The sequence below is a fragment of the Ctenopharyngodon idella genome, chromosome 17, assembly GCF_019924925.1.
Source record: "Ctenopharyngodon idella isolate HZGC_01 chromosome 17, HZGC01, whole genome shotgun sequence".
Classification (NCBI taxonomy): domain Eukaryota; kingdom Metazoa; phylum Chordata; class Actinopteri; order Cypriniformes; family Xenocyprididae; genus Ctenopharyngodon; species Ctenopharyngodon idella.
In genome coordinates, this window is record NC_067236.1 from 11,873,682 (window position 1) to 11,890,304 (window position 16,623).

Sequence of the window (16,623 nt, forward strand, 5' to 3'; positions counted from 1 at the left end):
AGCTTTGTCGCACAAGCCACGGCGTGCGTGTGTGTGTGTGTGTGTGTGTGCACGTGTGTGTGTGGTTTGTGTGATTGTGTACGTATGATAGCATAGGCACAGATGGAGTTGTCAGTGGTGACCGATGAGTTCACTAGCTAAGCACAAGTACAGCAGTCATCTATCATGAAGTATATGTTTTTGTCTGGTTGTGTGTGTTTGTGTGTGTAATTCTCTAGTGTGCTCATGTATATGCTGCATCATGAGACTTAACATAACTCTTTAGTAAAGACACTTTAGGGATTTTCTCCACACCCTAAACTGCACATTAACTACTGCACCAGACAGGAAGGAAATACTCATGCAAGTAAATCAGCATATTAGAATGATTTCTGAAGGATCATGTGACACTGAAGACTGGAGTAATGGCTGCTGAAAATTCAGCTTTGTCAATTCAGCTTTGTCATCACAAGAATCAATTACATTTTACAGTTATTTCATATTGTATTAATATTTTACAATAGTACTGTTTTTTTTGGATCAAATAAATGGAGTTGAGCAGAATACTATTCAAAAATATTAAAAATCTTACCGACCCACAACTTTTGCACGGTAGTGTAAATTCAAAGAGTTTATATGCATACAGGCATATTGAGTCGGTTCAGGTGTGGAACATTTGCCCTCTAGAACAGATGGTTTTAGTTCTGACCACATACTGTATGGAGGCAGGTCTGGTCAGGCGACTTCTCTCTCTCTCTCTCTTTCTCAGTAAGAGTGTGATGGTGTGATTAGCTGCTCTTGGGTCACAAAAGAACTCATTGTTTTACTGTGTCTGCATCAGTAAGTACATAAACTGCTGCCATCCTACCTCTCCCTCACTCATGGAAAGATTTTTTTACAAACATTCATGCAGTTGGTTTTGTATTATCATGGGGATTTTGTATTGATATAATATATGTGTGTGTGGGTCAGTCACTGATATATATGGGTCATTGACGAATAAGGTTTTTAAAAGTGTAAAAAAAACCTAATGGAGATACAATTAATTTTGAAGTTTTATTAAGTGTTAACAATGAGATTATGTGGTTTTTATAATCAATTAACACTGCTTTTGCCATTTTTTACAAGATGGACAAAATTTGTCACCAAAAAAGTCATTCGGTTTAACCAAAATTTCGGTTTTACCGAATGAAACTTTTGTATATACTGAATGACAATATTTTCAAACAATGTTAACAGGCTGATATATAGCTAGCTAGCTAGTTAGATTGCTAGCTAACTAGCAAAAGAACAATCAAACATTTTATATTTAGTACAAGTTTTTAAAATATTACAACATTTTCCATGTTTTATAGTGGTTGTACCGAATGACCTGATGTTTCGAGCAAGTGAAAACATTAATTTTTCAAATAGTTAAAAGAGAGTTAGTTACTTTGCTTCATGACCATGTGGTCCTTTGCAGGTGTCTGAATGATGTCACATCCTGTCACATGATACTGACCGCATGACTTAATCCAAAATGGTCCCTTTATATTGGTTACTCTGAATGACATCAATGAAATTCATTTTTCCGGACATTCTTTCTCATAACAAAGCAACGTCTTCTACACATAATTTTAATACCATTTTGCACTACGTTGATATATGATGTTATAAAATCATGCCAGAATGAAAAATATATATACATTTATTACATTTTAATATATTTTAATCACAAATGAAATGGCCGTATTGGCCTTTGGACAGTTAAACCGAAAGAACTTTTGACACTTCAAAATCTTTAAAATACCTTTATATGTAGCACAATATAATTAAAACCTTTTGGATTCAATAAAAGTGATCTAGTTGTACTACCTTACACACTTTGGATGTCATATCCTTGTTTTTTATTATTATTCAGGCCTTTGGACAAAAAAAATGACCCATCACATCATTGTCCCATATATAAATGACTGGATTGCTCATAACATAAAAAGTGAAGCCAACACACCACCATATTAGTATTCCCTCACATTATTTTGAATTCATAGGAAATCATCTGAAAATGAATGAGAAAACATTACCTAACAAGTCAGCATTTTATTATCTGAAGTCTCCCTGTACATTCTTCTCTCTCTCTCTCTCTCTCTCTCATTTGAAAAAAAAAAAAAAAAAAAAAGAAGAAAGTCCCAAGATTACAGAGATAAATAAGGCTTTAAATAACAGTAGTGCATGGCCTCTGTGGGCCTCGATATGTTCCATTATGAACTAAGTCTTTGTACTGTTCTAGGATGTGGACTTTATCTTGCAAATTAATCAGCCCTGTTTCCACACTAGATTTCTCACAGCCTCCGCTCCACGCTGAAAATCAATGGACATGCAGATAGACTACAGTTAAAATACTGGTTGTTCATTTCACTCTAATTCATGAAAGCACTAGCTATTTCCCCACATATATTTAAGTCTGAATGGGAGCAACATCAGAAGTATGTGGTCATACATAGGTGCAGCTTAGATGGAACACAAGATGTAGATATGAGTAAAATGAAAAAAAAAAAAAAAAAAAAAAAAAGCTTTTTAAATTATCTGTAAGATCAGATGATGGCATAAGCAGCAGTGTTGGTCTACTGAACAAGGAAGCCCAACTCAAGAAAAGCCTGAAAAAAAGAGCTGCGTTAACATAGCTACAAACATTAGGGTTAAAGCACAACAGATGAAGGCAGATCACTGTTTCACTGATTAATACAAAGACAGATCACAAGTTATAAAGACTGGAGAGATCAATAGAGAGAACGAGGGAAAGTGAATTAGGCCATCTGTCATTTCAAAGACCGCAGAATGTCTAATACAGAGAATGGTTAATGCATAAACTCAGACTTATAACTAATTGTCCAGATCCATACATAATTCCTGTCAGAACATCAGACAACTGAGAGCCCTAAAGTTCAACACTCAAGAATAATTGTAGAATATTGACTAGATGAATTTAACTTAGGCCTATGTCTTCTGTATGCTAGCACAGCTAACGTAGAGAGAGCAATTAGCACTAGGCATTAACACAGTTCTAATGATGTGCAGATATTAAAATTCAAGCCATTACCTACTGTATAAGCTAATTCATTTCATATTATGGCCAATATTAAAATGACATACTATTAAAGTAAAACAAAAAAGAAAATTTCCAGCCGAAATATATCTAATATGATACAATAAATTTATATATATGTAAATCCCTAATTAAAAAAAAATATATATATTAGTTACATGCCAAAAACACACTATGACCACTAGTGTAACTTCTACTGTACCTTTGCTGTCCTATGCAAAACACTCTCTGCAAAGGCTTTCATGGGCAATGGCTTACAAAAGAGGGAGAAATAAAAAAATAAATAAATGAATAAATAAATAAATAATTAAATTCAGAGAGGCCATACAGAGACTAAAAGGATAGTCTGGAGGAGGGAGAGAGAGAAATAAAGATAGAAATACAGGTGCACAAGGTTATGTGTGTGTATGCGAGTGATAGCCAGACGTATGGAGAGACGGGCAGGTGGGAGAATGTTTTAGGGTATTCATGAGTCTGGACCGTTATCAGTTGACCTTTAAATTGGAGCCGCTGCTCGGCAGGAAACCCGAGGGGCCCGTCTCAAATTTGACTGCCTCTGAGCCCCCAACCTGCTGATGATAAACACTGCGGCAGCCGGCGGGCAAATCCACACCGTATGCTTCTATGGATACATACATATGCATATATATATATATATATATATATAAACACACACACACACACACACACTATAATATATAAATTGTCTGTCTGTGTGAAAGCAGCATCATTAAAGGCTATGAAGCACGTTGAGATGGGATAGGGGGGAGCAGAGAAAGCCGTATGTACGAGGGTGGGCTTGGCAGAGCTGTTCTCTTCTCTCTGGGGGCAACAGTGGCTGAGGTGATGAATTTATCACTGCTTTAAGAGTCCTGCAGGAGGCCAGATTGGCTTAAATCCCCCATGAGAGTAAGACATGTGACATCAACAGGAAAATGACGAGCCCATAGGGAACAGGGTATGAAACTTATATTGCATTACATTGTGTTTGTGCGAGCGTGTTCTTATGAATATACTTTTACAGGAGAAGAAGGTCTCGTATCAGCAGTGATAAACCAAAATTTATTAAGAAATCTCTCAAAAACCTGGACTAGCAGTAGATACGGTAGAAATGTGTTCTTTAGTGTACAAGTATATCCATACACACAAGCGAGTCAACGTAATAGAAGATAAAATTGTCCAGCTAACATTTCACAGATATTTATAAGTATAAATGGCTCTTAATACAGGAAATTATACACTTCCAAATTATTATGTAAGTGACATATCAGTGGGATTTCAGTAAAATAAAATTCAGATTTTAGTTTTTCAAAGAAAGTGTTTGTTTGTTTGTTTGTTTGTTTGTTTGTTTGATTTCTCAATATCTTTTTAGATAGCTGGTATCAATCTCTGACAGGTTTGTTAAATAGTTTGTCTTCTTAGGTAAATGGAAAACCTAATTAAAGAGGTTGTTCCACATTATTAACCAAGTCACAGTTCTCATGCAATATGGGGAGGAAGAAAGATCTTTCTGAAGATGAAAAGCATGACATGGTGCAATGTTATGCAAAAGGTATAAAAACTAATATTTAATATAGTACTAAATATCTAATACTAAAACAGAATGGAGATTTTTGAACTATCTTAAGATTTGGGAGTGATTTAGAGCACAGCAGAAATCAGTCTGATAAAGGCTTATTAAGGAAAGTTTCTGTCAAACAAGTTAACTGTATTAAAAGTGCAGCTATAAAAAAGCCATTGTTGAGCAGCAAACAGTTATTTGAAGCTACAAGTGTCTCTGGAATCTCAAAAACCTCTCCATGCAGTCCGTAAAGTTGCATTTCAACCACCTCTAACAGCTATACGATGAGTCCGTGGCATTAAAAACCCCCAGTCTACTGTATATAAACTTCATTCCTAAGACATGGCAGTTTAAGCGACATTATCCATACACATTCCGTTCTACACTTCCCTTGTCCTTTTTGTGCTTGTTTGTTAAATATTTTGACTAATATATTGACAATATTAGTTTACAAGAAAAAAGTATTACACACTTAGTTCCATATTTTACCATGTTTAAATCCAGTTCTAAATCCTACAGTCCACAGATTCTGTCTAAACCTTCTAATCACTTATGAATATGTGAGTATTTGCCACATTCACACAGCTATTGAATACGGTTGTCAGTCCTGTATTTGAGTCCTTAATATGGTTACGTTCACATACAGTACGGTTATTTACGAGAGTGACAACTGCATTCTATAACCCAGTGGTTCCCAAACTGGGATAGGCGTACCCCAGGGGTTCATGAGGTGACAGAAGGGGGTACGCGAACAAAATGCCGTTCAGTCTTGCCGTTTATTTAATTCTACACTACCTTAAAATAACATTAAAGGGATAGTTCACCCAAAAATGAAAATACTGTCATCATTTACTCACCCTCAAGTAGTTCCAAACCTGTATGAATTTCTTTGTTCTGCTGAACAAGAAGGAAGATATTTGGAAGAATGTCAGTAGCCAAACAGATCTCGCACCCCATTGACTACTATAGTAGTTATTTTTCCTACTATGGTAGTAAATGTGGGGGGCGGGGCAAGTTACAATTTAGGGGGCAAATATTGTCCTTTTAATGGAAAAGGTATGACTGCAGTCTAAGTAGAAGAGAGGGGGTACGCAGAAGGATGGTAAACCCCTCAGGGGGTACGCCACTCTAAAAAGTTTGGGAACCACTGTTATAACCAAACTCACATCCGTAAAATTTCAGGACTCGCAACTCTATTCTCAGAAAACCTGTGCTGTGTGAACGGAACTGGACTGAAGGTCCATCTGAAGGTTTTAGGTCCAGTCACTGTTCTCCACTGGAGCTGGTCCCATCAGTTTTGTGCTCTACTCTCCACCAGATATAAAACCTGCTATTAGTTAATAAAGATTTGACAGATAAACTCGAGGCTCGATTGGACAAAAGTGTCAAAAGTGATATTATTTTGGTCTTTGATATTACTTTGGTCATTGTCGCTATGGTTCGAATATGGGCCTGACTCCCATTGCACAGTATTCAAGATGCTAGTGTCATTGCCTAGTGTTATCAAGATTGCCTAGGGTCATTGTTGCCCTACAGAGCCAATCGCACAATAGGAGGAGGTCGCTAAGTGGAGGTTCAAAGCACTACTGGCAATGTGTGATAAGGAACACCTGAGGCTAATAGCACCTCTGCCATGGACACACAAGGAACAACACAGCCAGTTCGCCACCAAGACAATCACCTGACCTCGCACCTGTTGAACTACCACCCTACGGACATAAATAGTATTTTTGTTTCAAATAAAATGCTTAAAATTTCCTCCATCTGCCTCGGGTATATATGTTTCTGTGTGTGTGTTAGCGCTTATCAGACTTGTCGGATTTCCCATCAGGAAGATTCATAGGACCAAAAGGAGTGTATCACAGCAGGTCTGGTGCAGATTAATGTGGAAAGCAGACTAACAGCAGAAAGATAATGCAGGCCAATAAAAAGACTCATAGACGCACGCAGAGCACAGGAGTGAAGCAGAGGCTAACGGCAGAACAGCTCGGGGTCGTTAAGCATCATTAGGGGGACATTTGTTCACACACATTTGTCAGAAAGCGTCCTGCTAAGCGGGGAGTGTTTTCTCCTCAAGGACTGTGTACTGGACAGAGGCAAGCAGGCAGGAAATGAAGTTACTGCCGTGCATGTGTAATCTACTGCATGATGGAGCAGATCTGTACCTCGTAAGAGACGTCACCGTGTTTGATTAACAACAGGACTCATCCCAGCCAGAAAACAAGAGAAGCGTGTAAACTGCATCTGTGATTCGCATGCATTTACAGTTCCAGCATATTCAGTAGTTTCAAGTATAGCAGCACACAAATACACACTCACACAAGTGCACACACAAGCGAAAATGCAGCACAGCTACAATCCGGAAAAAGTTAATCTGAAGCTCAAGTGACCACAAAAAAACTTCCCGACTCTTAATGATTTAAACAGACTGAAATAACATTGGGAAAAAGAAAAGAAACAGTTCATTTATGACTACCCAGGGTTAAAGAGTTCTGCCTAGAACACATTTACCACTCATTTTATTTTTAAAGGAATAGTCTATCCAAAAATAGTAAGGTTTATATAGCTCAGAATGCCAAAATCACTGGTTTGATTCCCAGGGAACACGAAATGATAAAATGTATACTTTAAAGGAGTCATGACATGAGAAATCAAATTTTTCTTGGTCTTTTGGCATATAAGAAGTCTTTGTATTAGGGGTGTAACGGTACATGTATTCGTCTGTACCGTGACGGTTCGGTTCATGCAGTTAGACAACGAACCCAGTCAGTTACAGGTGATCCACACTCCAATCCAAAAGGGGGCGTGCACAGTAATGCTTTTTAGCTTAAACTATTTTAACCAGCATTAACCACCAATAATCGCAATAAGCTGCCATCTTTCAAATTCTGTCCATTTTATCATAAAATTCAAACAATAAATGCCGTTTTGACACTTTTTGATGTGGCGTGACAGATCGCTGTTTAGACCTCGCCCCTTTTCAGCACTGTGCTCGTTGTTTTTTGTCCTCCGGTTTGTATTTCGACAGCGATCTTATGTATTTATGAATGAACTGCTCGTTTTAAAATCTTCCCGGTCTACTGACATTTCTTAAGACATCTGCTTTAAACATTATAATGCTCACGATAACTTTCATTAACTCTACAACAAGTAAATCCACTTCACCAGCTAATTATCCTTCAACAGCGATGCCATAGATATGTACAGAGATACCGCAAAAACGGAAGTTCAAAGACAAGGTCTATAGGTGCCTCAGTTCAAACGGTAGCGCAGAGCGCGAGTGAACACGATCATCCCTTCCTCTTCACTACTACAGAATGAACATGAATGAACACGAAGGTATGTTGAAAGATACAGCACAACTTACTGAAATGTATCATATCTCGTGTAATCGCTCAATCAGTGTTTCAACCTCGGAAAGATGTCAGTAAAACAGATTGTAAACAATATGTCACATATTATTACATTTACCTCAGAAAAGCAATTCAGTGTCAACAGCTTGTTAGTTCGCTAGAGAAATGAATGAATGAATTTTGCTAAATATATGCACTATATTAGCCTATATATTAATTATATTTTACTTAACCTGTTAGTTAATGTAAGGCCTAAATAAATCCGTCATGAAAACAAGTTATGACAGCCACTGTGTTAATGATTATATTTCCACAACGAATTGGAGAAACAGAAGTTAATGCAAAAACTACCTTATGTGTAATTTACATGCTTACAATACATACATTTTTTTTATTATTATTTGAGTGTTAATGATTATATCTAAAAATGAATATCAACTAAATTTAATAATTTGGGCTCTGTTGTTAATTGTAACCATTATTATAATAATGTGCAAGAAAGGGCTCCCTAAAAGATTTTCTCGTTTTTCACACAATAGCTTTAAAAAATGTTCACGGTATATATAACCGTATAGCTATGGACTTGACACGTTGGTCAGTGCTACCATTATCTCTTCAAGCCTGTATCTCTATAATTAAAACGGATATTGATATATAGCGATGTGGATATATTTGCACCAGCTCTGCAATTTACTGGGATCATGTCGATAGATGAGATAATTAAAATTATAATTTGAGACTATAGACTATATAGATCTGATAACGTGAGACTATACAGTTTGAATTAAACCCTTTTCTTAGCATACACACAGTGTAGAATAGTTCTCTCAGCACTGTCCTGATCATTGTATAAGCATTTATTTAAAGTGTCATTGAACAGAGGCTCTCACCCTTTTTGATTTCCACGGCAAAAACAAGTCCTTCACACAAAAATCAGTCTAAAGGCTTTCATAGTCAACCTAGGAAATTGGGGAAGGTCTCGTTTTTAAGTTTCATTACAAGCTGTTCACACATTGGCAAGACAAAAAGTGAGTAATACATGAATTCTTGCACATAGCTTCTTTAAGAAACATTTCTTCTCATTATGTTTCAGGATTCATTGATGAATAGAAAGAACAGCATTTATTTGAAATATAATTTTTTTTGTAAGAATATAAAAGTTCTTACTGTCAGTTTTGATCAATTTAATGCATCCCTGCTGAATAAATATTTTAATGTATTTAAAAAAGGAAGAAAACTTACTGCCCCCAAACTTTTAAATAGTATATTAAATATTTAACAGCACTATAATTACTTTACTTGTTGGCAGTGAACAAATACACAAACTATCCAAATTGCACACAACAGCCCTCTTTGCTTGTGTAATTGCCTAATTCATGCAAAAGTGCTGGACAAATGTGACACGTGGAAAAAAAAAAAAAAAAAAAGTTTAGAAAAGCACAGAAAGCAGGACAACACACACGGACACACAACACCACAGTGCCAACAGCTGCATCCTGGGGAACAAAAGACCACTATGTAGACACAATTTCCCTCTGGCCACACTGCCACAAGGCATGAAAATACACACATACACATTCTCACATTCACATAGTGGCCTATGACATACTCTAAGAGTGATCCGGTTCAGCACATCCAGGATATTCGCAACCACCATCTACCCCAAGAGGAATCCAAAGGAGAAAGGCAAATTTGGTTTAGCTCAACGTCAGTTAACTACAAGTCTCCAAACATCTCTCTCTCTACTTAACTATGCCTTAACTATGCAGACTAAAATAGCAGCTGCTCATTTCTCAAGCTGACAAGATGCACAATGATGTCTGATAGCCAAAGAAAACTGATTTTTGGGATCTAACCAGTCATGATCTGGGCTTGTAAACCAGGCATTAAACACTTAAGAGTCTTTACCTACTGGTAATTCACAGAGGAGATTAGCATGGAGCCTGGAGCTAATGAGAGAAGCTTTTTTCTGTTCCTCCAGTGCTCCTTCTTTTGCTCAAACAAAACATTAGCAGATAATGTAAAGGAATTAAGAAGACAAAAGATTCAAATTGGATATTGATCAGAGGAGTGAGGTGGCAGCATTTCGGTTGGTTAAGCCTGTGATGAGGTGATTGATCCACAATGCTTGTCCTCACGTCTGAAGATGTCTGGCAGGCCTATAGTCTGCCTGACAAAGGCGGTGAACGGAACCATGAACTGGTTTGACACCAGGACACAATGAATGCTCACGCCAGTCTGCAGAACCATATTTGAAAGAATGGCAGACATCAGATGACAGAGAGACACAAATAAAACTACACAATCAATGCAAATACCAGCATCAGTAGACTTGTATTGGCATGTAGAATGTCGACATAAGCATTCAATAATGATGTACAATGTTCAATAAGTGTGACTCAGAGCAGTGCTGATGCCTGCTGATCTGAGAACAGTTTTAAACATAAGAGCTGAAGGCTTGGATCCTGAAAGACAAGCACTGATCTCTAGCAAGACAAGGGCCTCAGGGATCAATGTAAAATCAATGTTAAGTATCAGTGTTTTTCTATGTGGCCAAAAAACAGTTAAACATGTAAAACCAAAGCAGCAGAAAAAAGTAAAGAATGTAGCCAATAATAAACATACTCTGAAATGGACATAAGATTGGATGAGTCATGTTCACAACTGCCAATACACATACCTGTAACCGCTGAAATCTATACCACATTCACGGTGCATTCAAGTCATGTTGGAATTATCTTAGTTTTGACTTTCAGATTTGTAAAAACATTTACATCAGAAAGACGTTGTGAAATCATGTGAAAGTAAATTATTTCTTTCAAAAGTTTGGGGTCATTATTTGATCAAAAATAGAGTAAAATCAGTAATATTGGGAAATATTATCACAATAAAAAAATGTTGTAATTAGTTCCTGTAATGGCAAAGCTGTATTTTCAGCAGTCTTCATAATGGCTTAATATTTTTGTGAAATATTTGTGATATTTGACTTTTTTTCTGGGTTATATAATTAAAAGAAAGTTCAAAAGAACAGCATTTATTTAACATTGAAATCTTTTGGACCTTTATATATGTCTTTACTGTCACTTTTGATCAAAATCGGTGCATTCTTGCTAAATAAAAGTATTAATTTCTTTAAAAAACAAATCTTACAGACCCCAAACTAGAATGGTGTATATATTTTATTTATATAACATTTTATAACAGCCCAAAGTTGTTTTAGATGTGTATGAGTTGCTTACTGTTCATGTTCTTGAAGATGTTTAAGATGGGGAGGATCTGTCTGTAGTACGGGACCAGCGCCTCACCCACCATGTCTGCTGATACAACCAGGTGCTGCAGAACCTTCAACGTGGTGCAGATGACCTGCCTGTTCCTCGTGTTGAGGGCATCTGTAGACAAACACAGACAGATGTAGAGAAAGAGAGAGAAAAGTCCAAAAACACTTTGAGGCCATGAATATTTTGACAATGTGTGAAAAATTTTGCCATTTGTTACAACCCTTACTGAGGTGTTATATTTGCACTTTCTTGTTCAAAACCTGAAAAATGCTTCCTTCACAGGCTCTATATAGAAGATATCAATTCAGTTCTTCTAAAAGCCTTCATTTACATCTTGCATGATATCCCACAATCCTGTGGTTCAGTGGTTAGTGGAAAGAATGACAAAGTATTGAATTTAAAGGGGTCATGAATTGAGAAATCAAATTTTCCTTGATCTTTTGACATATTTGCTTAATTTTACTGCCGATTTGTTTTTTAGAATGCACAGTTCGACACAGGCCTTTTAGAGAGACTGAAAATAAATGTTAATGCAGTGCCAACTACATTGGATCCAACAGTAATGTCGCAACACGCAAGTGTGAGTAACAGTGTTTTTACCATGTCTCACTATTGCTTTGTCTGTTACAGATCGTTTGATATTTACTGAGTATTTACACTGTAGCACCGCAGTCAGACTGTGAATAGTTGTGGTTTGCTGTTCTTTCCTTTGCTTCAAAGTTTATGTGATTAATGCATTGGATTATAGGATACCGAAGAAAGCATGTATTGTTTTGATTCCATTCACTGAGATCCGGAATAAAAGCTTCAGTGAGCGACATCTTCTGTTTTGTAATCAGTAAGACATTACAACATGTTTCATTTTATTTAAAACATGACACTGCAAATGACAATATATATATATATATATACACGTTTTTTACTTTATCGAAAAGGATGAACTATGAATAGCCTTTAAGAACGACAACAAAAGTGTAACAAACGATGGTAGATTCATTCATAATTCCTTTTACACTAAACATCGTAGTCATCTTTTGTCAGTTATAACTGTGGTAACTCTAAGTATTTAAACTTAATTTGCCACAACCAAGACTTATAAAGCATAATATGTATAAATGTTTCACAATGTTTAAACCATGCAATGAGATATTTTTCAACAACGGAAGTTTTCAAAATGTAATGGTGCGGCAGTTGAAAACCATTTTAATATGCAAAACAGTTACCCAATCATAGCAGTGGGCATTTACTTTCAAGTCTTGAATGCAAAACACCCATCAAAAGCAGTGTGTTTCAAACAGAGGGTCAAAAACAGGATAGAAAATAGCCTATTACATCTCAATTAGGATGTTTTTAGATGTAAAAATCTTGATAACATAATAAGTGGACCAGAGAGAACATTATAAAATAAAAGAAAAATGCAGTTAATGACCCCTTTAATTCATAAATATCCATTTTTCAATGTATGATTTGATTTCTACAGAGAAATAAGCTTTTGTAGTTATTAAATCTATTTTCGGTTATGTTTTGAATTTGTTCTAGATCATTAGACGTGATGAACAAGGTTTTTAGAAAGGTACTTTCATATAAAAGAAAAAAAACAACTGTTAAAATGGACACTTCACCCAAGCATGAATTCATTTGCACACCTTCACATCATATCAAGCCTGTGTGAATTTCTTTCTTCTGTGGAACATAAAAGAAGATATTCTGAAAACATGTCTCAGGTTTTTTTTTTTCCATTGAATGAAATGGGCACCAAAACTATTTACTTACCAACATTCTTTAAAAAAATACTTTTGTTTCACAGAAGAAAGACATTTATTTTGAGTGGCAGCTGTGTGCTGTACTTTAACAATCATTTCCATTTACTTCCTGCTCTCCTATATCTGAACAGCACACTATGAAATTCTAATTACCAAACAAACACGGCAAACTGTTTTCCTGCCGTGTGACATTTGCACCGAAGGAGTGTTCAATAATTCATGGTGTGTGACGCGTCTGGAGGAGTGAAGATCTGTTTCTAAATCTCTCTAAATAAAGGAACCATTAATTCCATCCTCATATTAGGCTCTAAAAATGAACGACCTCATATACCTTTTCCTTCTCTAAATACCACAGGAGCATGACATTTAGACACTTCAGTAATTGCGTTAGTTTAACTCCTGATACAAACGTATCTGCAGTCGTTCCTGTGAGAGAGGGAAGAAGTCTATCTATCTATCTATCTGTCTGTATGTCTGTCTGTCTGTCTATCTGTCTGTTTTGCTCAAACTGCAATCAAGCAGAAGGAGGATTGTTTTATTTAATCATCCCACAGGAGCTCATTTATTCTTGATTCTGGGCTTTGATTGGACTAGTGCAGAACACCGACCTTCTGGTTTTCACTCTCTTCAATGTAACCTTTGCTGTATGTGTAAGGTCAGTGTTTTTTTCTCTTCTCTATCTCTCTCTCTCTTTCTCTCTTTTTTATTGGAAATTAGCTTAATACATTCCTTTTTCTATTCATGATTTTCTAGTGTCCCCAAAGTTATTCATAGTCTCATGCAAAGAAAAGATTATTTTGTTAGTGTACTGTGTTGTTTTGTCTTATTTTGTTGTGCTGACAATACACTGTAAACCCTAATAAGTTGAGACTACTCAAATGATTTAAGGAAAGTGATTCTCTCAGTTCAAGATGGGGAAATTGACAACTCAATTTAATTGAGTTGACCTAATGTGGTCTTTTCATTGAATTAACTTAAACGTTTAAGTACAGATAACTTAAAAGGCAAATAGGGCTAGTTGTGCTCTTAAATGCATTATATAATAATACCATTTATTAAGTAATACCATTTATGAACAGGAAGACAAGCAAAAATTAACCAAAAAAATTGACATTGTTAAAAAAAACATTGACAAATGCTTTAAAATTCTGTGTTACTTTAGCTTAAGGGGTCTTTTTGCATTGTTGCAAAAACATTTGTTTTTTTTTTAAATAAAGAATTAATAGTAAGTTATTCTATAATTTAAACAGCTTCGCAACAACTCCTGGCTAACAATAAAGCATTAATGGCCAATATTGCTCTCATCACACTGGATTCTTCTTTAAATTGTTTAATCTTCTTTAAATTGTTGAATCCTTTGTTATATTGCAGCCATTTGCTAAAATAATTTAAGTTCATTTTTTTTCCTCATTAATGTACACACAGCACCCCATATTGACAGAAATACACAGAATTGTTGACATTTTTGCAGATTTATTAAAGTCACGGAGTTGTGAAGCCACTCCTTCGTTATGTTAGCTGTGTGCTTAGGGTCATTGTCTTGTTGGAAGGTAAACCTTCGGCCCAGTCTGAGGTCCTGAGCACTCTGGAGAAGGTTTTCGTCCAGGATATCCCTGTACTTGGCCGCATTCATCTTTCCCTCGATTGCAACCAGTCGTCCTGTCCCTGCAGCTGAAAAACACCCCCACAGCATGATGCTGCCACCACCATGCTTCACTGTTGGGACTGTATTGGACAGGTGATGAGCAGTGCCTGGTTTTCTCCACACATACCGCTTAGAATTAAGGCCAAAAAGTTCTATCTTGGTCTCATCAGACCAGAGAATCTTATTTCTCACCATCTTTAGCTAACTCCATGCGGGCTTTCATGTGTCTTGCACTGAGGAGAGGCTTCCGTCGGGCCACTCTGCCATAAAGCCCCGACTGGTGGAGGGCTGCAGTGATGGTTGACTTTCTACAACTTTCTCCCATCTCCCGACTGCATCTCTGGAGCTCAGCCACAGTGATCTTTGGGTTCTTCTTTACCTCTCTCACCAAGGCTCTTCTCCCCTGATAGCTCAGTTTGGCCGGACGGCCAGCTCTAGGAAGGTTCTGGTCGTCCCAAACGTCTTCCATTTAAGGATTATGGAGGCCACTGTGCTCTTAGGAACCTTAAGTACAGCAGAAATTTTTTTGTAACCTTGGCCAGATCTGTGCCTTGCCACAATTCTGTCTCTGAGCTCTTAAGGCAGTTCCTTTGACCTCATGATTCTCATTTGCTCTGACATGCACTGTGAGCTGTAAGGTCTTATATAGACAGGTGTGTGGCTTTCCTAATCAAGTCCAATCAGTATAATCAAACACAGCTGGACTCAAATGAAGGTGTAGAACCATCTCAAGGATGATCAGAAGAAATGGACAGCACCTGAGTTAAATATATGAGTGTCACAGCAAAGGGTCTGAATACTTAGGACCATGTGATATTTCAGTTTTTCTTTTTTAATAAATCTGCAAAAATGTCAACAATTCTGTGTTTTTCTGTCAATATGGGGTGCTGTGTGTACATTAATGAGGAAAAAAAATGAACTTAAATGATTTTAGCAAATGGCTGCAATATAACAAAGAGTGAAAAATTTAAGGGGGTCTGAATACTTTACGTACCCACTGTATATATATATATATATATATTATATATATATATATATATTATATATATATATATATATATATATATATATATATATATATATATATATATCTTGCTTTGGAATGCTTCTTATATTCTTCCTCCAAGCTGGTTGGTTTCATGTACCCTATGCAGATGAAGTGCATACTATGTAACAGGGACAGATTGACCATCACTGAATGATTTTGTGACTTACAAAAAAAGAATTAGTGACTTTGGACAGGAATTAGTACTTTATAAAGTAAGAGCTGAAGGTAGCAGGACTCATCTTAATGCCACTCACTCTTGATGGGTATGATGAGCTGTGGAATAACAGGCAGGACCTTGCTGCCACCATGCTCCAGCATGTCGTGGATGCCCTGTCGAGCGAAGAACTCATAGGGGTGAACTGTCTCGCACAGACCATCAAAGAACAGGGGGAGGTAGTGATGGTAGTCCAGTTTTTCAATCTCCACCTGTTTAAAAAACACACACACACGCACACAGGGTATGCGTTATTCTAAGTGCGTCTGTTAACCATGGAAGGCCAAAGGGTTTGTGTGTTTTTAAATAACCCCTTTTTGCGTCTGTCCTTATTTTAGCCTCAACAAATACTCACATGCTTCAAGCCACATAAAGACCAGCCCCCGTTTTAGTGCCCCCAAACATACCAGCACACATTCTGGAGGGGAGACTGGGGGGACAGCTGTTCAGGGGCTTTAGAACACTCAAACATGTGACTTCCTGTTGGATCACACGTTCACACCTGTTCTCCTTTGGGTATGAGCATGGAAACACACGTGAATAGACAAAGCTTGTTTCCTGTCCTTGAGTATTTGACATACAGTCACACACACTGCTGTCTTTTTCAATCTTTTCTTCTTTCTGTCACAAGTCTCAGTCAGTAGGTTTCATGATGTTGTGTTCACACTCAAACTAAATTTTAAATCAGTAGTTTTAT

At 36.8% G+C, this 16,623-nt stretch overlaps 1 protein-coding gene across 2 annotated transcripts in view; it reads right to left on the reverse strand.

Annotated features, from left to right (window-relative positions):
• The window catches only part of pacrg (PARK2 co-regulated), a 118,043-nt gene that overhangs the window by 36,716 nt on the left and 64,704 nt on the right, over nt 1–16,623 (reverse strand). For both annotated transcript variants that reach the window (XM_051868909.1, XM_051868910.1), the window contains exons 3-4: nt 15,967–16,138; nt 11,218–11,367 (exon numbers count right to left, since the gene is read on the reverse strand). In XM_051868909.1, coding sequence (XP_051724869.1) covers nt 11,218–11,367; nt 15,967–16,138 — 322 coding nt within the window. The remainder of the gene's footprint in view (nt 1–11,217; nt 11,368–15,966; nt 16,139–16,623) is intronic.